The 25,667-nt window shown below is 30.9% G+C and overlaps 1 protein-coding gene and 1 pseudogene across 2 annotated transcripts; one reads left to right on the top strand and one right to left on the bottom strand.

Annotated features, from left to right (window-relative positions):
• The first annotated feature begins 8,352 nt into the window (after nucleotides 1-8,352).
• On the top strand, nucleotides 8,353-12,726 carry LOC145569495 (monocopper oxidase-like protein SKU5). Its single transcript, XM_081628833.1, has 9 exons — nucleotides 8,353-8,667; nucleotides 8,987-9,096; nucleotides 9,192-9,462; nucleotides 9,539-9,674; nucleotides 10,451-10,817; nucleotides 11,007-11,372; nucleotides 11,616-11,694; nucleotides 11,853-12,070; nucleotides 12,335-12,726. The coding sequence occupies exons 1-9, from the start codon at nucleotides 8,524-8,526 to the stop codon at nucleotides 12,423-12,425; spliced, it is 1,782 nt and encodes a 593-aa protein (XP_081484959.1). The 5' UTR covers nucleotides 8,353-8,523; the 3' UTR covers nucleotides 12,426-12,726.
• Nucleotides 12,727-17,739: 5,013 nt separating this feature from the next.
• On the bottom strand, nucleotides 17,740-21,358 carry LOC145569494 (axial regulator YABBY 5-like; annotated as a pseudogene). Its single transcript, XR_014096117.1, has 7 exons — nucleotides 20,849-21,358; nucleotides 20,520-20,690; nucleotides 20,313-20,439; nucleotides 18,986-19,034; nucleotides 18,797-18,872; nucleotides 18,220-18,305; nucleotides 17,740-18,052 (listed from the first exon to the last, which is right to left on the bottom strand). The product of XR_014096117.1 is annotated as an axial regulator YABBY 5-like (transcript).
• Between the last annotated feature and the right edge of the window lie 4,309 nt (nucleotides 21,359-25,667).

Here is a 25,667-nt window from a genome sequence, read left to right as displayed (position 1 = left end):
TTATTCCCTAATACATACCGACTCCTAGCTACTTGAGCAGTTGAGTGACTACCCTTATTTATGTAATGTGATTAGTGACTAGTGAGATTAATTTCAGGAACGGAAGTAGTATTAAAAGTTATTATACGCAACCAAGTGTCAATATTTCATTCACATAACAAGACACACAAAAATGCTGAATATGCTTTCGGAGCCATTGACAGAGCCCAACCCAAATGCGGGCCATACTAAAATTGAGTTGAGGTCTGCTGATCATTGGATTCGTCGGTAGGTAGGAGAGATTAGTTGGTATAGTTTCTTCAAAGTCTTCATTAATTTAGAAAATAATTGTTACAAATTTCTAGTTGAATTAAGATGGGTATATACGATATAGTGATATAACAACTACCATGTGGTGGTCCTTTTACACCCAAATTTAGCGCCTGCATTAAAATATAATGGACCATGCTACATTTTGGTTTACATTGTTATTTAATTAATACGTTTGTTCTAGTACTACACTACTACCTGATTGTTTTACTCGTAGTATATTATACTCTCCTCAACTTTGGGAGCCGTGTTTTTGTCATAAATTAAGTGATCATTAAAAAGTTCATCTATCTTATATATAATTTGCATAACTCTTTTGATAATTTAAATTGATCGTGTAAGAGGCTACAATCTTTAAATAAATACTTCTTCCATTTTTATTTTATTGCACCATTAGAATTTTTACACTATTCACTTAATCTTCTTTGATCATCATTTGTGATTTATACATTAGGAAAAATATTGTCATGTGGGATCTAATTAGATTCGTATCGAATTCTACTTTTCAAATATCAAATTTTTATAATTTTTACAAAAGTATAATTGAAGATATTAATAGCTAAAGAAATATATTGACAAGCGTGAAATCCCTTATGGTGCAATAAAAAAAGAACGGAGGAAGTATATAGTTTGAAGTTTCAGACTTTTGAAAAACAATACGTAGTGATAGACATTATTATCCTGCTAATCAATACATAAGTAACATAACCCCTAGTCCAATAATTTCTTTAAAGCAAATTTAAGCATGAGAGGAGAAGATTACCCAATTACTGTTAGATAAACAAGGATTAATAGTGTTTGGATGTCATTTAAGACTCGACAAGAAGTTTAGCATTTACGAGAAAGATTGCGTGGTTAGTTACTCTACTATATAACGGCTCTTTTGCGAAATTTGTGGCGTTTGCAAAGCAAGTTTCGGTGCTTCCCACGTTAGATTTGCATGCATGATTACATTTGTTAAACACCATCGGTTATAATCTCTGCAAGATTTATGGTGTCAAACTGTCAATAATCCTTCTTTTACCTAATTATCTCTGTTTTATCCGATTAGTATTAGTTACTAACATATTAAATAAACAACTCCTTTTGCATGCCCCCGGTTTACAATAATTTTATTGTACATCGAACATTTTTGCGAAAAGTGACCCTTTTTCTTTATAAAAGTGACCTTTTTTCTTTACAAAAGTGACCCTTTTTATTACAAAAGTGACCCCTATTTTCACAAAAGTGACCTTTTTTTACAAAAGTGACCTTTTTTTTACAAAAGTTACCCTTTTTTTACACAAAAGTGACCCTTTTTTTACACAAAAGTGACCCTTTTTTTTCACAAAAACAGAGTATCAAAATAAAAAAAAATAAACACAAAATGCAAAAGGTAACCCAATGGCTCTACTTTCATCCCGTATCTTTATCTCTCCTCAAAACTAAACATTTCCACCATTAACAAACCTTCAAATTCTCTCTCCTCCATCAAAACCTCAACCCCCATCTCCCTCTCCGTTACCAACTGCAAGTCCTCATATTTTTCCCTTCATAGTTGTCGTCATCGTCACCTCTGCCGCCATAGTCATCACCACCTCCGACGCTGCCATGTTTGCCACCATCAAAGTAGATGAGGTGAAATGATAGATACCCACAATAAGGTATACTGTATATGCAACTGGGGTCGAGGCATTCGGAGTTGTTGTAATCCCGGACTTCAAACTCGACAAATCGGGGGATGGGAGGAGGTCAGAAGCGTTGGAATTGGGGTGGTCAGCAAGGTCGAAATCGGAGGGGGACGCCGGATTCTTGGGAGAAGCTAAGGGAGTGGTGGTTTGGCGGTGTGAGTTTCAGCCTGATTTACACTAATTAGTGTAAACCGGATGTTTTTAAATATTTGTGTTAAATAAAATAACATATCTTTAAAACAAAATAATATAAAAAGCTGTAAGGGTATATAAATGAATATAAATCTAAAATAAGCAAAATTTCAATTTCATTTCTCTCTCCACTTTCTCTCTCCCCACCTTTTCTCTCTCTAATTTCCCAACCCACCGTTTTAGCATCATCAAATCCTTCATTCTTCTCAACAAAAATCACAAAATTCCTTTTGATTATTATTTTAACCACTCAAACAAGCACAAAATTGCTCAATCAATGTTGAAAATCAATTTCACTACATAAAAAATGGTTTATATTCATGAAAAATATAAAGAAACGACAATCATGAACAAGAATAAGCAAAACAAAGTAAGTAGATTTAATTTGTTTTGTTTTTAATTTAATTAATTGAAAATGATATCGTTAATTTGAACTAAATATGTTAATTTGATTTGATTCAATCGAAGCTATGTTATTTTTGAATTTTCCAAAATGTTGTGTTATTTTATGAAAACTTTATGTTATTTTACTAATTAAGACCCTGTTATGTTCACTTTATTTTCACTTATTTCAGGGTTAATAAGTTCAGATAAGGGTTAATAAGTTCAGATAAGATAAGTTCAGGAAAAATAAGTTCAAATAAGTTGTGATAAGAGTTAAATCAGGGCTGCCAAGTTTAATATATAACTAAAATAAGTTCAGATAAGTTAAGATAAGTAAAAATCAGGTGAATAGAACACACCCTAAAATACTATGTAGTTCTGCTAAAACATTATGTTATTTTACGCAAATCTTGTGTTGTTGTTTGCTAAAATAATCTTATGTTATTTTTGCTAAAGTAACCTTATGTTATTTTGCTAAAATATTGTGTTACTTTACGTAAACCATGTGTTATTTTGATAATTTCTAGTGTTACATGTGTTGTTTCACACAAACCTTGTGTTATTTCACTTAATTCATTTGTTATTTTACTAAAAGATTATTGTGTTATCTTACTTGAACTTTTTGTTATTTTCAAATGTATGTTACTTTTACAGAACAATATGTTAATAACCCTCTCCGAAAAAATGAGCTCAATTAATTTTCAAGTAAATTAATTTCTACGTAAAATTTCTTCAGAAAATTCTCATAAATTTGTTCGATTATTTTTCTCTTCTTTAAATATAATCATCTTCATTCAAATTGCTGTTCAAATTTTATCAGATTCTCACAAATATAAAACACTTAATTTGATTTTTAGGGTTTTAATTTTTCTGTTTTGATAATTTGAACAATTAGCTCTTCAATTCAACAAAATTTCTTAATAATAGAGTAATTATTTGAAGAATTTTGAAAAATAAAGTAAGACAAAAAGAAGAGCAGAAAAACAAAAATAGAGGAAGGATTTTTTAAATAAAAAGCTAGTATTTGACCCCTGGAGTACCATGCTCACGATACTCCAGGAGTACTATAGAAATTGCGGTTTTATCTTACCTTTTTTTTTTTTTTAATAGGTCTTTTATTACTTTTAATGATAAAAGGAAGCATTTTATACAATTCTTAAATGGATTTTTCTACGTATCCAAAAAAAAAAGGATTTTTCTAATGTAGACCCACTTTAGTATTACTACCTCTGTAATAAGAAGCAGAAGTAATATAAGATTTCTATTGCTGTGTAATTAAATTATTTTAATAAATACGGAGTAAATAAAATGAAAACTTAATGTACTTGCAAAATTTAAATTTAAAGAATTCACATATTACCTTAGGTTCGCCATTTTCATATTAATTTTGTTTTCAAAAAAAAAATTTCATTTAGTATGTCAGAAAGATTGTCAGAAAATACTTACTGTATTTTATAACTAAAAACATGTATATAAATTAACAAACTCAAGTTAAACTAGCCGTGTATGTAAGGTGAGTTTTGGGCCAACATATGAATGTATGTACTGGCAACTGTAGACTGTTGTTGGCCAATGTTATGTACGAGATGCAGCAAGTCAAATTCTAGAAACTGAGTCCATACATTAGAATGTTGACTTATATTAATAATAAAGAAATTAATGACTCCATAATGATGTATGGAATACAGATTGGAATTTTCCTCAAAAAGAATACAGATTGGAATAAATAAAAAAAATAAAAAAATAAAAAAAAAAACCCAAAAATTGAGTGAATATGAATGAGTTGCCAATGAAATGAAAAAATGCCAGAAATAGAGAGCATGTGAAGAGAAATTATTCCAGTAGTACCCACATGTTTCCGCGTCCCCCTATACCCTATTCATCAATCAACAGCAAAGATATACTACTATGAGTCTATGATCATTACTCTTTTATTTCATGCTTTTCTATTCATTGTTCTCCAACCGTAACTCTCATTTCTGCCTTTCAATCAAACCTCGTTGCTATTTATTCACTCTCAATCACCTAATTTAAACCACATGATTGTAATTAATTAGTTTAACTCAAAGCCAATCACCGCATACATTAATTATCATTGTATGAAAATAATAAAATTAAGACTATAAAAATAAAATTAAAAATGAGAAGAGGGTTGCATGTATGGTGGGCTCGTCGCGTTGGCTAATTGGCTGGACCTTGTTGCCAATGTCTGGCTATCTGCTTCTCTACACTTTTTGCATCATCATATGGATATGCCTCAAAAAATAGACAAAATATTACATGCATTATTAATCTTGTACCAAAAATTTCGTTGTCCATCTAATTCTTTATTATACATAATCTTTTATTCTTTATAACCTCAATTTGTAGCTTTATGCATTAATTTGGCATGAAATGGTCAATTTAATTCTTCTTCGCAACTTTGATGCTTCTCTTTCAAGTGATGGCCTCTATTCCATAATACGGAGTATTAATTATTTGATATAATACTTTTCCATTAATTATATAGTCATAATCAGTGGATAAAGACATATAATTAAGAACAAAGGGGAAAAAGTCTCAACTATCACTAAAGTTGTCTCTTTATTAGAGTTTCTCTAATTTAATTTTGTTATAAAAAGGGAAATAAAATAAGCCACTAAAATTCATTGCAATTATAACTTGCTCAAAAAGGAAGGGAGAAATAATTTCACACAAAAATGTTAAAAGGTCACAAACGCAAACTACAAAGAGCAGTATTCAAATGATGTGACACTCATTAAATGGTACCAAGCAATTGTAAATTAAAATTTCATTCTCCAAATTTTTTTTACCACTACATCATTTTTGTGACAATTTTTTGTTGTTGTTGTTGATGATCGTTAGCGACCTCATGTTTTCCCGACAAACGGTTCACCTAATTTTATTAACTAAATTTATCTGAAATTATCAAATTAAACTATGTTTACTGAACTGAACTGATTAGAGCTAAACTGATCTGAACTGAATAGAGTTGAAATGAATATTTTATGAAAGAAGGAAATTAAGAGCTAAACTGATTGGAGCTAAACTGAACTGAAATGAACTAAATTGAAATTAAGCTGAAGTGAACAGGCCCTAAAGATCTGATCAATTCACCTTATTTTCACTTATTTCAGGTGTAATATATTCAAATAAGTCAGGAATAATAAGTTCTAACAAGGGTTACTAAAGTACAAATTACAACTAAATAAGTTTTAATAAATTCACATAAGTAAAAATTAGGTGAATAAAACACATCTTAAATTTAAATTAAATAATCCTCACTAGACACTAGCCCTTATACCAAGTATGAGTTTATCTTCGCCTGATTTTATTAGTAGCAAGGCAATATATATAGGGCTTATGCCTTTCCCTCCTGGCAACTTGCTGAGTTACATTCTTAAAAATTACAGTTACATTCAAATACGAGTATTCCATAAACTGACAGTTAGCTCGACCGTTGAGCTAACAGTGAAAAGATGAAAAGCAATGCATGCACAAAAAAAAAGGAAATTAAAGGTGGACGGATAATAACAAATATAATAGCTGATGATCAGTGCATGATGCAACAGGAGGAAATGAATGAGGGCGCATGTATAATAATACAGCTCATTATTTAACAAACAAAATAGAAAAGGCTCTACTGTTTTTAAAAAGGTCCCCTTTTGCTAGGAAGCAACGGTCAATCAGGTAAGTGCGCGTGTGCTTTACCTATTTTCTCTCCCATTTTTTCTAGTAGGGAGCACACTTCAACTTTACCGTCTTCGATATACATTTTTAACCACAAATATATTCAATATAATTTGAGTATTGAATAATACTCGTAATTATAAATACTTTGTAATATTGATATGAAGTATATAGCAAATTCAATTCAAGACGAATCTAATAACACCGATACCAGTATAGTCAAAATATAATAATAGAGGTAAAGTGTCTAAACATTATAAATAATATAAAATAGAGATAGTAAATAAAAAAAATTAAAAAAAAGTAAATAATAATAATAATAATAAAAAAAAAACAGTATCTGACCTGTCAATTTGCTGTCAATTAACAATGGCCATGCTACTTTCTCTCTCATTATTCTTCCATCAAGATAGTCTTATATCATGACCGACAAATGCTAGCCTATATCCAACTACCCTTATTTGTTTTAATATTTAATTAAATCATAATTATGGTTTTATAATCACTAACTTTTTTTCTTAATTATATCTTCTTCTCGATGTGTTTGCTCTTGCTCCGGCGTAATTTTCTCTATTGACATGTTGATTCATTTCCTTATTCCGATAAGGTTTTTGATCATTTTAATAATTATAATTAGCCGGTATTGTAATTATATTAATTAACATAAACTAGTAATTAAGCAATGTACTGTGCAAGATAACCTTGTTTAACAAATCAGATGTTTCTTATGTATTTAATTGTTGGAATATTTAATGGATTATATAAATGAAAATGTATATTTTTCATTTAAGATTAAAAATTATGGATTATATAAATGTAAATGTATATTTTTCATTTAAGATTAAAAATTATCAATTTGTGGACCAAACGCCAAATTAAACCATAAGACAATGACAAAAATTGCCCATTTTGCTAATTCATTTTGTGTGAAAAAACTTGTTACTAACATAATATTGATGTATGGTTATATGAATATGTCAAAAGCTAATTGGAAAGGTAATTACTAAACAAGGATATATACCTTTTTATGCTAAAAGCATAGCATATTGTTTAAAAAGTATCATAATTAAGAAAGAGTCATAATTAAATTACTTTAGTAACAAAATGCTTTTCATTTACCTCATAGATCAAAAATGCATTTATTTTATTTTATCTATAGAAACATTGCTGTTTTTTTAAGTTTGTGAATTTCTAGTAAATAATGTGTATAATATATATATACTCGACCCTTTTGGGTTGATTTCGCGGTTATTAAGAAACTTAAATAAAAAAAATAAAAACATATTGGAAAGATAAATTTACAAACTTTTATATGGGGAATCTAATTTTGCACAAATATTGTTGTAAATTGGTGGGTATTTTAATGCAAATGGGTCGATCATTTTAGGACTAGAATTAGGCCAAAAGGGTCGAAATTTTGGGGATGGAGGAAGTATATATATATATAAGGAATTCATGACAAAAACACGTGTAAATCAGTGTAACTAGTGTTTCATTCTTATGATTTCCTTACCTTTTACGATTTTCTAATGTGTATTTAATGCTTATATGTAGCCCTAAGAACGGGCTATGCATAACATTTTACTTTTTTAAAAAAAACTTTGCAACTTATTTAATTTTTTGGTGCATGTAAATGTCACCTTTACTTCTTTAGCTAAAAAGCTATTGTACTCCTCATTTAGATATACTATATAATTTAAAATATTTTGTAAAGATAATTCTAGCTAATTCGTGAACAAGAATTGTAAAAATTATCGTAATGATAAACAAGTATACAATTTGTTGTAAAATGTACCACAATGCACAATTGATCTCAATTCCCTTTTGCTATAAATTGCATGAATTTCAATATTCATTTATTCCCAAAACTACCAAACACAAATGTGAAAACAAAACACATATGCTTAAAATTTTCTAAACAAAAATTTAGATATCAGAAGAGACTAGTATATCTAAAGTTTATGCTTACGTGAACTTATACCATACTTCAAATTATAATTTTAAAAAAAATGAGGTGTAGCATTTTCATTATTAAAAAATGTTTCTTCCTAAAAAAAGAAGAAAAAAACGATTATTTATTTCTGCCCCATAATAAAAACCTCATATTCTGTAAATAACAATTTCATCATTGTCTCTTTCTCTCTCTTGCTCCCCTGCCTCTGCTTTTCTCTCTCCAAAAGCTGATAATGTAAACACACAAAACTCAAATAAATTTGGCATTAAACTCTTAAAAACATCAAAGAAAAACCTCCATTTTTTCTGAACACAGAAAAATAAAATGGTTTCAGCTAGCACTACAATAGTGTTAATTGGGCTCCTAATATCAGTGTTAGTGAGCTTATCTTCAGCTGGTGATGCCTTTGTTTACTATGATTTTGAAGTCTCATACATCACTGCTTCTCCATTGGGTGTTCCTGAGCAGGTTTACATTCTTCAGATCTTCTAATTTCTTGCTTAAAATTTTCAATTTTTTGGTCATTTAATTATCTGGGTATTGCTTTAATTTTGTATTAAATGATAGGTTTTACTCAAATTTATGTAAAAATAAGTAGTCTTTCTTCTAGATCTATAAAATGTGCTTTAATTTGTACCATTAAACATCTAAAGTTGCAATCTTTTGTATTGAACTGTTCATGTTCATGATTTGCAATTTTGCTAAAGTTCTTAGCTTTTTTTTTTTTTTTTTTTTTTATATGAAAATTTTTGAAATTTTTTGGCTTTTTTTTTGTTTTTGCATGTAGGTCATTGCTATTAATGGTAAATTTCCAGGACCTCCCATCAATGTCACTACTAACAACAATGTAGTTGTTAATGTGCACAACAAATTGGATGAAGGACTCTTAATGACATGGTAACATTTCAATTTCATTTCATTTTTTGGTTATAATTTGAGTGAATATCAGTACCATATATTCAAAAAGATGTATAATATTGGCAACATTACAGGGCAGGAGTATTTCAAAGGAGAACTCACTGGCAAGATGGAGTATTAGGAACTAATTGCCCAATTCCTCCAAAGTGGAATTGGACTTACCAATTCCAAGTTAAGGATCAAATTGGGAGTTTCTTTTACTTCCCTTCTCTCAATTTCCAAAGAGCTTCTGGTGGTTATGGTGGAATTATTATTAACAATCGTCCAGTTATTCCGATTCCTTTCGCCACGCCCGAGGCCGATATCATCCTCATGATCGGAGATTGGTACTCTAAGAGCCACTCGGTTAGTGTTACAAATACCCTTAATGTAATCTTGGTAATGTATGCATTTTTCTGAGTGAAAACTTCGAATTTTTCAGGATTTGAGGAAAACCCTTAATGGAGGCAAATCTCTAGGAATGCCAGATGGTGTTCTTATTAATGGAAAAGGTCCTTACAAATATAATAACAGTGTTCCCGATGGCATTGATTATGAAACTATAGATGTTCATCCAGGTAAATCATAAGATCTTAGTTTTTAAGTTCTATTTTTGGAAATTTAAGTTCATTGCATGTTATATTTGATTGAATGTTATTACTATATTTAATTGTGAATAATGTTAATTAAAACAGCTTACTTGAGAGTTTAACCTTATTTGGCTGGTCAAGATTTCTGCTTGCTGGGTTAGAGTTGTTCTTTTGCTTTTAGTGTTTTCCACATAATGTGTTGACTAAGTTTGTGCCTCACTTGCTTAATTCAGAAGCCATGTGCTTCATACACTGTATAAATGAATCCTATTATATTTAATTTGAATGTAATAACTCTTTTGCTGACTAAACCTCATTATAATGGTAATTTTATTTCTTTGGTGGGGTTATTGTTGTTGCTTATGGTTATATTGTCTTCCTTCTTTGTGTTTTGGACCCTATTTGCCTGCACCATAATTTAAATTTTCAACTTTTTTGCTGTCATGACAACTAAGATAATCTTATTGAAGCTTTTTAAAAAATTGTTTAAACTTGTATATTTAATTATCGGAGCTAGTTAAGATTTTGGGGGGTTGTATCCAGGACTTCGAAGTGCGTCCTGTCTCATCACGATCTTTTGAGGCTTCCTATAAACCAAAATAATTAGGAAAAAATTCACTCACTAATTGCACGAGGATTATAGAAATTATATGTTCTTGGGAATGCTCTTGCTTGTTTTTTCTGTATTTGATTTATCTACACCAGTGTCGGATTAAGTCCAAATGATTATTTATTTTAGCTTAACATCAAACAACAATATTCAGGGAAAACATACCGTCTTCGTGTACACAATGTTGGAGTCTCAACTAGCTTGAACTTCAGAATTCAGAGCCACAATCTGCTTTTGGCAGAAGTTGAGGGATCCTACACTGTGCAGCAAAATTACACTAGCTTGGACATTCATGCGGGACAATCTTACTCATTTTTGCTAACGACTGATCAAAATGCCAGCTCTGATTACTACATAGTCGCCAGTGCTCGGATGGTCAATCAAACGACTTGGCAGAAAGTTACTGGTGTTGCAATCTTGCGTTACTCAAATTCCAAAGGAAAGGCACACGGCCCCCTCCCAGACCCTCCACAAGATGAAAATGATAAGACATTCTCCATGAACCAGGCCAGATCAATCAGGTTTGCCCTTAAAGTTAATTTTAAATGTGATACGCTTCAGATGTCGGATCTTTTCAGTTTTTTAGATTTGGGTACATATAAAAATTAATTCTACCTAGAGCATTACTGTGTTAGGAAATGATTAGATAATTTGTTATTCTTTCTATACCATGTATGTGAGCTGAAATGTTCTGTGGTCATATTGTGTAGGTGGAATGTGTCTGCTAGTGGTGCCCGTCCTAACCCACAGGGTTCCTTCAGATATGGTGACATAAATGTGACTGATGTTTTCCTCATACAAAACAAGCCCCCAGTGAAGATAGGTGGGAAAAAACGCACTGCACTTAATGGGGTTTCGTTTGTCAATCCTACCACACCAATGAGGCTTGCTGATAAGCATCATTTGAAAGGCATCTATAAGATGGACTTTCCCCACAAACCCTTGACAGGTGCCCCTCGCATGGAAACATCAATTATCAATGGTACTTACAGGGGATTTTTGGAGATCATCCTTCAAAACAATGCGTCCAAGGTCCACACTTACCACCTTGATGGATACAACTTTTTCGTGGTTGGGTAAGGATCCTCACTTCTGTAGCCTTTTGAATTATGTCACCGTTTAATTTGTTGCTAAGCCCTCAACTTATTTGAACTTTTGAAAATTTTGAATTGAAGTTGAGTAGCCTTGCCCTTCATCTGAGCTTATTGGTTCATCTTAATTTAACCCTTAATCTTTCAAGTGAAGAGAACACAGCTATGTGATTATATATTATCTGTACTAATCATTCTTAATTTTTTTTTTGGATGTTTTCTATACAGTATGGATTATGGTGAGTGGTCGAATAACAGTAGAGGAACATACAACAAATGGGATGGAATTGCTCGCACCACAGCACAGGTATCGATCTTGTTTTATTCTACTAATCCATGCTTCCTTTTTCATCTTACTCCATTTTGAAATCAATCAAGTAAGCTGTGGAAAACTTGAAAGCTACCAGTAAGTTCAAAAAAAGTTCATCTTATGAAAATACTAAACCTTGAAATTCCCTTCTGTAGGTTTATCCTGGGGCTTGGACTGCTATTTTGGTTTCACTCGACAATGTCGGTGTTTGGAATTTGAGAACTACCAATCTTGACTCGTGGTATCTTGGACAAGAGACCTATATCAGGGTAGTCAATCCAGAAACTGCAGGCAATCCACAGTTGGCGTTGAAAACTGAGCTGCCTGCTCCTGACAATGTCCTGTTCTGCGGTGCACTCAAGAAGTTGCAGAAGTATGTTCTTGTACCTCGATGTCCCTTAAATTTAACTCCGTATTTGCCCAACAATTCAGCAAACCAATGGGGCAAAATGTCTTAGATACCTTGAATGAGCTAATTGTTGTTGGATTCAAGTGAGGGTATTATCAACATTTTGCCCCGGCCTGTTTGTTGTCCTACTGTTGGGCAATGCCAGACTCTCGTTGTCTGCTTATCTGAATGTACAAGGAGACTCATAAGTTTTTTTTGTTTTTTTTTTGGCTGTTTGTTTCTGTACAGGCCTCAAGATATCTCTTCTGCAGCAATAAATCCTATCCAGCTCATCTTTACGTTGTTGATGATATGCGCGACCATATTTCATTTCCATTGAGGCATTATAACCCGGATGGATGTGATTGTTTAGTTTTCGGGAGCATGGACTGTTGGTGAGGTTTGCTTCTAGAGTGTGCATGTTTTCTTTTTAAGGTTTGTCAATATGGATATCCACATTTCTTCGGCCCCCCTTTTTTTACATCTTAGATTTTTAATACTCTTAATGCTCCCAGAGTCTCTGTAGTAGCCTAATTCATGAGAGTAATCATTCTTTCTATTCCACGATTTATTTATCAAATGTAATCATGACTATTTATTTTTCTAAATTTCAATACTCAATAGAGTTCTTCTCCTTGTCACCAAGATGTCATGTTTATTTATAAGTTTCTTGTCATTCTTGAAGAAGGTTCTGGATACAACATCCCTAACTGTTTGTATTCTTGTCGCGATGCATTGGGAAGCATACATCTAGTCCTGACTATAGTTGTCAGAAATCAGAGATACTATCTATCATGCTGTAACAACCTTATACAAGTATAATGTATTCCTGCAGAAGTCCGAAAGAAGCTGAACAGCCCCTTTATTTTCTAATGTACTGCAAATCTGCAATTTCTCGTTTGAATTAGAGTTTTTCGATGTCTTCTGTCCTACACATCAGTGACCATAACAAAATGTAAAGACATAAATTATGAAACAGTAGAACAATTTTCCACCATTTGTGACAGCCTCACGAAATTCAACAACCATTGAAATTGCTTTGATTTTGTGGATTAACCTAACCTTTAGCTTTGGACAATTTTTTATTTTTCCTAATCCGAAAAAGAAATAAGCCTGGGCGCTTCCTATGAACCATAACACTCTGGGTGGCCACTTGGATTGTTGGAATTGTAGTCTGCCTTTATACCGTTTACGTATAAGTCTCTTTTCATTGACTCAAGGCCGCCATGGACCTTTATGTGACCGATTAATGAAAACAGTAATTATATGACTTCAAGATACAATTCTATAGTCTTGAGATTTTTTGACTTTGGATCCCAAAAGCTCCGAAAGTGGGTCCTATTTCACGTAATAGCTTTCAATTCCGGCAAGATTATGGTTCTAGGTTAAATCTGGAGTTCTAAGAAGAGCCTAAAAAAGCTATCACCAGAACTTTAATTTTCAAAGTACAAAAAATAAATTAAAAATTAAAAATCATATCTTTAATGTTCTAAATACAGAAATACTAATGGTTAAGTGAATGTGTAACCATTAAAGTTCGAAATAAAATGGTTCAATTTCAACAACTCCTGCTAAAAAAAAATAAAATAAAATAAAATTCAACAACAACAAGAAATGGGATCAGAAGTTTGGGTCTATGATTTTTTGGGCCTTAGAAGGAGCTAGGCCTTATGTGAAGGCTCGCCACATATAAAAAATTGTGATTAAAGTTTTACGTAGTGGCATTAAAAAAATTTTGTATTGGTTTTTCTGGCAATGCCTTTTTTTTTTTTTTTTTTTTTTTTTTTTTTGTTTTAAGGATGTCTATCTGTTTCACCGGAACTTAGCACCAACTATATCCGAATCCAACCAGGGTCGCACACTTGGCTTATGGTGGGTGAATCTCCCAACAAGAGTTTTTGCATACGGTGAGACTCGAACCCAAGACCTCCTTAAACGACATGAACCAACTCTTGTTGATTTTTTCTGGCAATGCCTTTGTGACTTTCTATGCACTAAAAAAATGAATTAAAACATTCATCAAGAGCCAAAGACAAGAAGCTCAAGAGCTTAACAAAAAACATGTAAGCGTTAGAAATTGATAGCCAACATACTGGACTCGCATAATCTGGGTGCGATGGATAATTTGGGCCCAGGGTATTTATCTGTTGGGCCGTTACTTTGTCACTGGATGACTGGATCATGTTTGACAAGTTGTGTGTTATTCTCCCTTCATTTATGTTGGCCAACCTTTATCAAAGTAAAAGGTGATCCCCAAACAAGCTTTTTGTAATTTTAATCAATCCTAAATCTTTGTCCTATACTCCTATACAAACTTTTTTTTGTTTATGCATATTTGAGCAATTATATCTACTAATCTACTCCAACATTAATACTTACACATATTGAATCGAATTTTATTATATATTGATAAGTATTCATGATAAAACTATTTTTTTCTCTCAATTGTTCAAATGACACAAAAAAAAAAAAAAAAAAAAAAAAAAAAAAAAAAAAAAAAAAAAAAACTGCTTCATACAAGCATACAAGTAAGAAGTTTTTTTTTTTTTTGGATAGATGAGAGTAGTGGTAAGCATCCAATGCAACCAAAAAATAAAAAAAACAGGTTTGCAAATGACTTTGGATGGACTTTATAGGTCATGTCAAATATATGGCTACTGTCTACTCTATTATCAAAAGCTTCATATTGACCCCATCCAAAAAAACAAAGCTAGCCACACACACAATATCTTCAGGTAATCATGTAAAGTATTCATTCTACCCTCCCTCCGCAAATCATATGGACTAGTGATTCCTAACAATTTTATAACTAATGCTTTATTGCGACCAAATGACTTTTTAAGGAGTCCAGAGAAATCTAATTGGACTTAATTGATTAAGTAGCCACAGAAGATATACTGTTGTTTCATGCAAATCAATAATGTTTTATGGAAATGTATTAATATAATTGTTTTTGTTGTGGTATTGTTGAAAGTTGACTACATTGACGTACTTGTTATATTAATGACAAGTTATTTATGAAATATAGCAAAAAAAGCAACTAGTTGTTACATACGTGTAGTCCTTGTTAGTCTCATCTAAGGGGTCTATACTAGTTAATTTGAAATAGGGAATAAGAAGTGCTTAATAATTTAAATCCTTTAGTTGCGATTTGCGAGATGGATTCTTGATCATATAATTTGTATTAATTCACTATTCTATCTGCATTACAAAGAATTTATGTCTTATAGTGGTATGATTAAAGTTTATTTAATATAGGAAATACGAAGTGCTTAATAATTTTTTTCCTTTAGTTGCGATTTGTGAGATGGATTCTTGATCATATAATTTGTATTACTTCACTATTCTATCTATCCACATTTAAAAGAATTTATGTCTTAATTATAGTGGTATGATCAAAGTTTCCAGTATGGATTTAAAAAACTAAATTGGAGTACTATTTATGAATAGTGGGAATAGTGCATTTGTCTTTGCTCCCTGAGCACCTGCAGAACCAAATTCATTTAAACCATCTTTATCATGCCATCATTCTTTGTGAATGCCTTTTTCCTTTTCCACTTCTACTTTTAGGTCTCCCTGGCAAAAGACACATTCTTTTTCAACAAACTTTGAAGCAAAATAAATAAGAAAATTATTGACTATGCAAACTATTTTATTGCTTAATGGTAGGCATGCAAATGCCATTTAAAAATAATAATAATAATAATAATAATAATAATAATAATAATAATAATAATAATAATAATAATAATAATAATAATAATAATAATAATAATAATAATAATAATAATAATAATTGTGTGTGTGTTTTTGCTCTCTTATTAGCTTTTGCCATGTTTTCGTTGACGAGCTTTCATTTTAAAATACAATTATTTACAAATGTCTTTTTGCTCTTGATAATAAGATCTAATATGTGTATTAATATGCTTAATAAGCTAAGAACTATTGGTCGAACCCTTACAATTCGAATTATATGAAGTATCATTACATTTTTGTTATAAATCAAATGTGAGATATTGATCGAGGTATTACAATTGATATTTGCATATTCATAAAGTAAATTAATAGTTAGGGTTTGATAGTTTCTTAGTGTATTTAATCTAAACCTGAATGATCAGCAATTGTTCATTACCTTGTTGGTTGAAGTTCTTATAATAATGGAAACCTAATTGTTTGTAAGATGGAACAATATTCGATTTAGAACGTCATTAGGCTAATTTCATTCTCCTCCTGGATGATTTTGAGTGTAAGCCCTTTGAAAAAATTAACTTCATTAAAGTTGCAGGTGTACATCATGGCTTATCTATCAGTCTTGAAAAGGAGGATTTGATAAGATTGCATTAGAGTTAGAACCCTAATAGGCACTCAGTAGGAGGTAGGACTACCAATAAGGCTTGTTGAGAAATCTTTAATTAGGATGTCCTTGTAGAAAAAGGATCATATCACATTTGAATATATATAGGAGTAATGGGGATAGCCCACATATATATGAATTTCCTTTTTTTTTTTTTTTTTTTTTTTTTTTTTTTTTTTTTTTTATATAATTTATATATGGATTAAGAAATAAGATATCCGAATAATAGTTTTATACACTCACTTTGTTCCATTATTGTTCTTTACTTCTTTGATTAGGATTTTTTTTAAAAGACCAAAATAAAAAGAAGTAAATGTAGCTAGGAAGAGTAGAGTCATATTCATGTGTTCTATGAGCAAGGATACCTTATATATTAGGTTGATCACTTTAACCTACATGTGGTGAATAATTTCTTTTCGAATTTTTAACATCGATCAGTTGTAACATCTACAAATTTTAAATAATGCTCTTGAGAGCATCCTACTCTACACTTCCCAACTTGATGTAGCAAAAAAATTATAAAAACAAAAATAAATAACTAACACGACGATGTACAGTGTCAGTAAATAACATGTTGTTGAATATAAAATGATACGTAGTATATTGTTATAAACAAAAAAAATCACATTGTTGTTGACAAGTTATAATAAGTTCAGTTATGTTCAGATAAGTTTTGATAAGTTAAGTTAATAAGTTCAAATAAATTTAGTTAAGTTCAGATAAGTGAAAATCAGGTGAATGAACACGCCCGCATTGTACTTGCAACTAGTTAATTTCAAGAAACATAATTAAAATTTGTGTTATTTTATGTTCATAAAACTTGTTTTTTTAAACCTTTGCATTGTTAGTTCAAATGTTTGTAATTTATTTTGGTTCAACACATGTTAAGTTCTTTGTTATTCAAGATGACAAAAAGAATGGCACTACGTATAGATGCACGTAATGTGTGGTGTTTATTAGTTGACAAAATTGATTTTTATATACACCAATTTCTCCTATAAGTTAGCAAAACACACAAGCTAGTTCAAGTACAAACCAACATGCATCTATTTGAAATTGAGAAACACCCTAAACCAACTACCACGTACAATTACTTTCCTAATTATGTATCAATTCTTATTAAGGAAGGTTGTTTTGTACTAGCAAATGTTTTTGATTAATTGATACCCTTACAATCACACCACAATATCTACATACGTTATTGTAGCGTGAATTATTAAACAATAATATTAACAAGTACAACGAACAAATAATTCATGGAATTAAAGAGTAATAGGTCAATTTTAATAAAGCAAAGGTGTACTATTATACAACATCAAACAGATTTCATTGAATATTACTGGTGGGTTATGAAGATATCACAAAAGCTGAGAGAGCTTAATAATAAGCCAATCATCTGGATATCAAAATTAATAACCCACCTAATTACATTCATTAACGACAACGATGGCGACTCTTATGAAGAACATACAGAAGAAGTAGCCTAGCTAGCTACAGAAATTAAAAAGCATAATCAGCATATATAAGTTTTGGTTTTACTAAGGAGAGACGATGCCAACTTTAGCTTGAGCAGCCAAAAATCCACTCCTTAGGAGGATATCTTCTCCAGCTTCCTAGCTACTTCCATTAATAACATAAATAGCCAAAGTTTCAGTTTAAAAAAAAAATTATTCATAAATAAAATAAAAGAATCTAGAAAATAATTTTTTTTTTTTTTAAAGTGTGGTTTTATATTTTTTTTGCCCTAAAAATGAGAATGATGACTGGTATGAAGAATTACCTGGGGATGGTGAAGGCGCATGTTACTTGTCCTTTTCACCGTCGTTCCGGCATCAATCCAAAATGGATGTGGGGAAAGTGGGCCCACTGTTTGATTTAACATATCCAGAATATATTTTTCAGCCATTTATTTTGCAAAAAAAAATTTACTCATACATTACAGTTAACTGCCATGAAACCCTAACATTTGACTTTGGAACTTAACACAATTAAGTAGATGCTAGCAATAATCCAGCATTTTTTATTTGGCAGTTAAAGTCACAGGGTTGGTTCCGAGAATTCGTTATCAAATCTTGTTTACATCACTTATTTTCATTTACTATTTAGCATGTAAATGAAGCCAAGAAGGGGTTTTATTAGTTTCGTTATAGAATTGAGTTATATATATACAAAAAAATATTAGGAATCAGAATCCAATAAGACTAGCTAGCAAAATCAATAACCATAAAAATCTATGAAACTAGGGATCTTTTTCACAAATTACAGCAGAAAATGAATACAGTACAATGCTTGAAGCATGTTATACTAAGCCAAGAGCAACATAGATGATTAGTGAAGAGTACAATAAGTAAACTTACATTCTTGGCAGCAGCACTGAAAGCTTCTCTATGAGAAATATCAGGATTTTCGGCCTTAATACGCTGGATTTCCTCTCTGCACATATGAAGTACAATTCATTTTGAGGTTTCAGACATACACGTATTTAATCGAAAAACAAATTACTCGTATTAAAGAGTTAAATTGAAAGAGAACGATTGATTACTCACTTGATGAATCGGTTGTAAGCTGAAGGCACTCTTTGTCTTTTTTCCGGTGCTGTTGTAAACCAAATGCAAATTTTAGCAAAAAATATTTACTAACTTTTTTTTTTTTATTCAATCAATAAGTTTATATATGAATAGCAACAGAAACACTTTAAATATGACAAAATAGTTAACCAAAAGATAAAAATAAAAAATTAATTTCTAGAGTTCAAACATATGGATATTTTCTTAATATGTTATATGCATAACATGTTTAAAGTATAAAGTTGTTAATAATAACAAATCATGCATAATTTTCAATATACTCCGTATTGAGACCTTTAGAAAATCTAATTTTTTTATTTTTTTTACAATTTTCCTATCATAAACTTCCTAAACTTATAGGAATATTGCAAAACTAACTTTGTTATATTAAGTTTATGCAATGATGATTGTATAGACACATACAACTGTACAAGTAAATGATTAATACTTTACCCTAATCTTCCGGATGACAATGATAGTAATATCTCTTTCATTCACTCACTGATCGACATATAAAGACAAACACAAAAACAATATCATCTTTATAACCTGTCCATGGTTTATTGGTTAAAGAAGGTATTAATTACAGTATTATCCTTTTCTATCATGTTAACTCATTTGTTATGAACCTCAAACAAACCCCTCTATCATCTCTAAAAGAAACATCCATGTTTCTTTGCTCTTTCATATGTCTTCTTCATTTGATCCGATCAATGTGAACAAACTAATAATTGACATGTGCCCTAACCAATTCATTTATTGAAGCAATCAATTAAGAATTCCGATTTTGAAAAAAAAAAAGAGAGAGACTTCATCTATGTAAATAAAAATAGATTAAACGTTTGTACCTTGCCCAGACTTTTCACACATTTCACTACAGAGTACAATTTATCATAAGAAAAATTCAGTACTCATATAAAAATAAAAATTGTGACTGATGATATATATTGCATATCAGCGACCACTAGCTAGTATATAGTAGTTTGCGACATTTATATATATATAAAAATATATATGTATAGAAATCAAAATATGAAATTGACCAAAAACAAGTTCGTTGTTGCTTTAAATTTCAAAAAATTGATTATGGAGCAATAGCTAGGCCAAAGTAGAGAGTAACAAAGTGTTGATCCAGTGCTGAAATAAACACTGAATCAATGACAAAGTTGCTGCAAAAAGTTGACATAGGCATTAAAAGAACATCCATCCATATCCCCACCCCCCTTTTCTCAGCTCCTCCTTAAACAAAATTAAATTAATTAATTAACTAACATGGAGTATGTACTAGTTGTGATAGATGAATTACGTCTGTTAGTGGTAGGAGCCCTCGGAAGCTCGTTTGGACCGCCTCGGCTTGATGATGGATTCATGTAGCTGGATGCACCATTTGCTTGTGTTAGTGAGAAATTTGGTGCTTGACTTGGCATCTCCCCCTATAATAACAATAAAATATAATCAACGAAGAATTACTAAAAATAGAAACCCTAGCTAATAAATTTGATAGTAGTAATACCAGACGATAATGGGAGTTGGGAGAGTAGTAGTTATGATGATGAGGCAAGTGATACTGACTAGCCGGCGGCGGCTGAAGTAGTAGAGATCGTGTGTTCACCGGCAGGAGATGCGTGCAGTGCCCACATCGAACCGTCACCGTCTTGTACAAGCTGCTTGATGGCACGCTTACCTGTCCAAATTACAATTTTTATTTTCTTATAGTTAGTTTAATAGTTTTCATCATAAATTAAAACCCTAAAATAAAATCAACTAGTATAGATATTGAGGTGATGAAGAAATTGATGGAAGGGAATGATGATTGATGAAAAGAGCGAGGAGAAAGAATACCGCAAGGACGGTCTCACAGCGAGTGCATTGGAGATAACAGAGTTGCTCAGAAGGTTGGAAGTGGTCCAATGACAAGCTTGTTGTTGTTGTTGTTGTTGAAGTATTAGAGCTTGACATTTCCTTGGATCTCTTTCTTTTTAAATTGATTTGAAATTTGATCAATCCTTTGATTTGATTTGATTTGATTTGATTGCTTTGACAGATAAAACCCCAACACCTTGGATCCTTTCTATTTATTAATTTCCCTTTTCTTTTGAGCTTATTATTACAGTACCAGTACTGTTTTTCAGCTTTGTGTTTCTTTTAATTTTCTGCTCAAAATCAAAGACAGGTGATCTGAGTGGGAAGAGAGAGAAGTAGATAGTGGGAATTCAAGAGATGTTCTTCATCTACGGAGTACTACTTAATTATAAGAGAGAGAAGTAGATAGTTGGTTATCTCTCCTTCATTTTCCATTCATCCCTATTCTCTAATTTGTTCCTTTATGTTTCCTTTTATAACCCATTTCCCTCTACTTGTATATTATCTTAATGCATGTCATGTCTACCACTATAAATGTCATGTACTTTGATTCATTTCTCAAACATACGTTATGTATGTGGTGTACGCTTCATTTTGTCTAACATTATATACGTGATGTAAATTAAGGGCATGTTCTCTTCCGTTGAAATTCAGTTCAGTTCAGTTCAGTTCAGCTCTTATGTCTAATGATATTGCTAATGATATAAAACCAAATTTCATTCTTTTAAACTCTTATTACAACGACGCAACAAATAATAATAATAATAATTATTATTATTATTATTATTATTATTAGTATCAATAAATAATAATAATAATAATAATCATGAATAAATAATAATAATAATAATAACAATAATACTAATAATAATAATCAATAATTAATTATAATAATAATAATAACAATAATTAATATTATTAATAATAATAATAATACCGATACAATTCATTGTTCAAATGGTTCTATTTTTTTGATACACATTTCTATTGTTAATCTTATTGAGAAAATTAGAGTACTACACAACTTAAACTAATTTTCATAATCAGTTAGTTCTTCGTCTTCTTCTTGTCCACCAAGCTCCTCCATTACCTCGGCATTCCTCTGAACTGACTCCCATATCTGATCAGTTATTTCTTGTCGGACAATATCCATAGCTGCTTTTCTGCTACATGTAAGTGTTTTGTGTTCTTTTGTCATAATACTATTTTATTTTAAAATTAAATAGTATATGTGTTTAAAATATTTAGAGGTTTCAAGTTTTTAATATATTTTCCATAAATTTATAATTATATTATAAATTTTATAATTATGTCATATGAAATAGTACATTTGTATATACACATAGGTATAGTAATATATAATCAAAGACCACTAATCCGTAGTTAAAAATCACTAATTAATAAGTTTAGTTCAGTTCAGTTCAGTTCAGTTCAGTTCAGTTCAGCTCAGCTCAGCTCAGCTCAGCTCAGTTCAGTTCAGTTCAGTTCAGTTCAGTTGATTTCAGTCAATCAGAACAGGCCCTAAATTAAACCTTTTTTTTTTACTTATGTATGCTTTATTCCATCTAATGTTATGTATGCGACAAACACTTCATTCAGCCTAAAAGCTATTTATGTGATGTACAATTAATTTTGTCTAACGTTATGTATGTGACGTAAACCTCATTTTTTCCCTAAAATCATATATACACTTCATTCGGCCTAAGCCTATGTATGTGATGTACATTTCATTCTGCCTAAGATTGTGTATATGATGTACTCTTCATTCAGTCTAATGTTATGTATGTGATGTACACTTCATTTCGTCTCTTGTTATGTTTATGTATGTGATGTACACTTCATTCTGTCTAAAGCTATGAATGTAATATACTCTTCATTCTGTCAAAGATTGTGTATGTGATTAACTCGTAGTTTTCATTGGTCTAAACATTATGTATGTGACGTATTATTCACTTCTCTAGTATGTGATATTGTGATGTATTCTTCCATTGTGTTTAACATTATGTATGTGGCCTGGCCCTGGTGTATACTACTTCATTCATTCTGTCTAATGTTATGCATATGGTGTATACTTCAGTTTATCTAACATTACGTATGTGAGTTACTTTACTCAATCTCACTATAAAATGACCTCTACGTTTTCGGACTACTATCCGATTGATCCCAAATTTAATAATTTGTAACAATTGTTATAACAGTACCTTTTACTCATTTATATTAGTGTTAGAGATGTGGCTATAACTGATGTGCTAGTTGTGTATAGTCAGAGAAGACACTTATTATGGTTTTATGGACAATAGTAATGACATATACGATCTTCTACTTTCCTTTGTATGCCAAAAATTTCTAGCGAATCCTTAATGCCATTGTATAAATTGTCCTAACTCATTAATTAACAATATTGATTTTTTTAACACAATCATTGTTCTGCATAATATCTTTGAATCCAATCATAACTAGTGCATGCTATTCAGAATATATGATCTTTTTCAACATTCCAAATAGTCTTATGTCGATTATTTGCTAACTAAAGGGATAACTGACCAAACAAAAAGAAAAAAAAAATGTTGCCATTTCAAATTAAATTGTGTATATGTCTCGAGGTGTCACTCTTTTAACCTTATAAAATAAGAAACAAGTCCAATATACAAGTGCAAATGGGTTCAATTCATTGAATTCTAGTAAGCTATAAGGTGCAATCAGGTCGATCTAATAAGATCCAATCAGCTAGATTCAACAAGCTTCAACCATATCTAATAACTTCAGATAAGTTCATAAGACGTCAATTGAAGTGAACGCACCATTAAGAAATTGGGAAATGGTGAGAAACTACACAAGAACATAAGAAAAAGTGAAGATTGGTAGAGAAGACACATGATTACATGGGATCCCTAAACAACAGAAGATGGATGGGATAGAGAGTATGTGAAAACATGTATCTAGGGATTGTAACAAGCAAGTAAGAAGTTGGATCCATAGAAGTATGTGAAGGTTAGAGCGGTATTCCCAAAGTATCCAAGTATAGATTATAGAATAGCATGTATTTGTGTGAATTGAGAGATGAAGAAAATGAAGAAGAAGCAGAAGCGGCAGATATGGGAGAAGACTTAGAAAGTGACATTTGCATAATGTTTTGATCATTCACTTGTTGCTTTCATACTTATTAATTAGGGGCTACCACCCCACCTTACTTTTATTTGCTTCTTCAATTCTATGTGGTTCTTATTTTCTTCTCCCTTTTTTTCGTCCTTTATTTATTAATTTATTAATCTTAGGGATGATAAAACAATATATGACTCTTTTTTTCAATAGGTCAACCCGCTGTAATTTCTATAATATGGGCAAGTTTACACTATTACTTTATAATACCTTACCTGACGACTTGTAAAGTAGTAACACTATAGCTCCAAACTTCAAACAATTAATTAGCCTTACCACTTTCTTTTGATTTCATTGGTATGTACGATTGTATATTATTTGTAGATAGTTACATTAGTCAAGAAACACCTAAGTTGATAAATGTCGAGGGAAGAGGCCTCTTACATGCGAAGTAGTTACATGATGTGTCTTACTATGATTATATGCATATATGTCACATTTTATCATCTATCACAAACAAGTGTTTGCATCACATTCTAAGGGCATGTTCTCTTCAGATTATTTTCAGTTCAGTTCAGTTCTTAATTTTCTTCTCTCGTAAAATATTCAGTTCACTTTAGTTCAGTCAATCAGAACGGACTCTAAGATTACCAATTTATCAATAAGCATGCATATGTCATTTAGATTCATATATAGTTGCAAGAGAGTGTATTTTATTGCTGATTTAGATGAATCAGCTAAGCTCGACAAGCTAAGGGAGTTAAGGAGATTCGAGAGGAAAGACTAACATCTAAACGATTAACAACTAATTGAAGAAATAATCAAATATTATTTACTTGGCTGATATAGATATTAGTACCAGATGTGGTAACAATGGAACTTCTTGTAATCTTAAATTGGTCTTATATGCTATATATAGCTAGGTTTCATTAAGTTTTGTATAGTATAATTTTTTGTATAACCATTTGAAAAATATCAAGCAAGTAGAGAAGAAACCACCAAATCCATAAAGTTACTAATCAATTCATAACCATTAATAAGCAATATCAATACATCACATTCCCTCGCAAGACTTATTTGTCTTGAGATCCCATTCACATGCCTTATCCTCTCAAGAGACATAAATGTATTGGATTCGAACATCCGATCTGATTTTAATAGACTCGGTTGTATATTCAATATTTTGGATCATGGAAAACATGATTAATTTTATATCATGAACTATCCATAATCAATTATTGGAATAAAACATAATGAGGAACAAAAACCTTATAGTTATTTATTGGAATTTTAATGTTCTTTTAACAATTTTTTTAAAAAAAAAATATGTCTGATTGTAAGATAGTCAGTTTGAGGATAACTATAACAATTTTTATGTTAACTCCCTTTAAGGGTAAAAATTTGTAATGAGTTTGATTGTATTTTAATGTGTAAATTCTAATGCATACATGCTATGAGGGCTGATATGATTAATGTAATACATTATAAGTGTTTTCTGAGGATAAAATTTATGTTAGAAAATAGTAATTTTCGTAATATAAGGGTAACTTTAAATAGTTTTAGGGTAATAACTTTAACCCGTTTTACAATAACTTAAACCCCGTTTGGTTTGATGTAAAATATTTTCAATGAAAATTTAGTTTTCAAGGAAAACACATTAATAAGATAGCTTTCCTTTGTTTTGTTCTTACAAGAAAAG

The sequence above is a fragment of the Chenopodium album genome, chromosome 11 (genome assembly GCF_948465745.1).
Source record: "Chenopodium album chromosome 11, dcCheAlbu1.1, whole genome shotgun sequence".
Classification (NCBI taxonomy): Eukaryota; Viridiplantae; Streptophyta; class Magnoliopsida; order Caryophyllales; family Amaranthaceae; genus Chenopodium; species Chenopodium album.
This window is presented reverse-complemented; position numbering and strand designations above follow the sequence as displayed.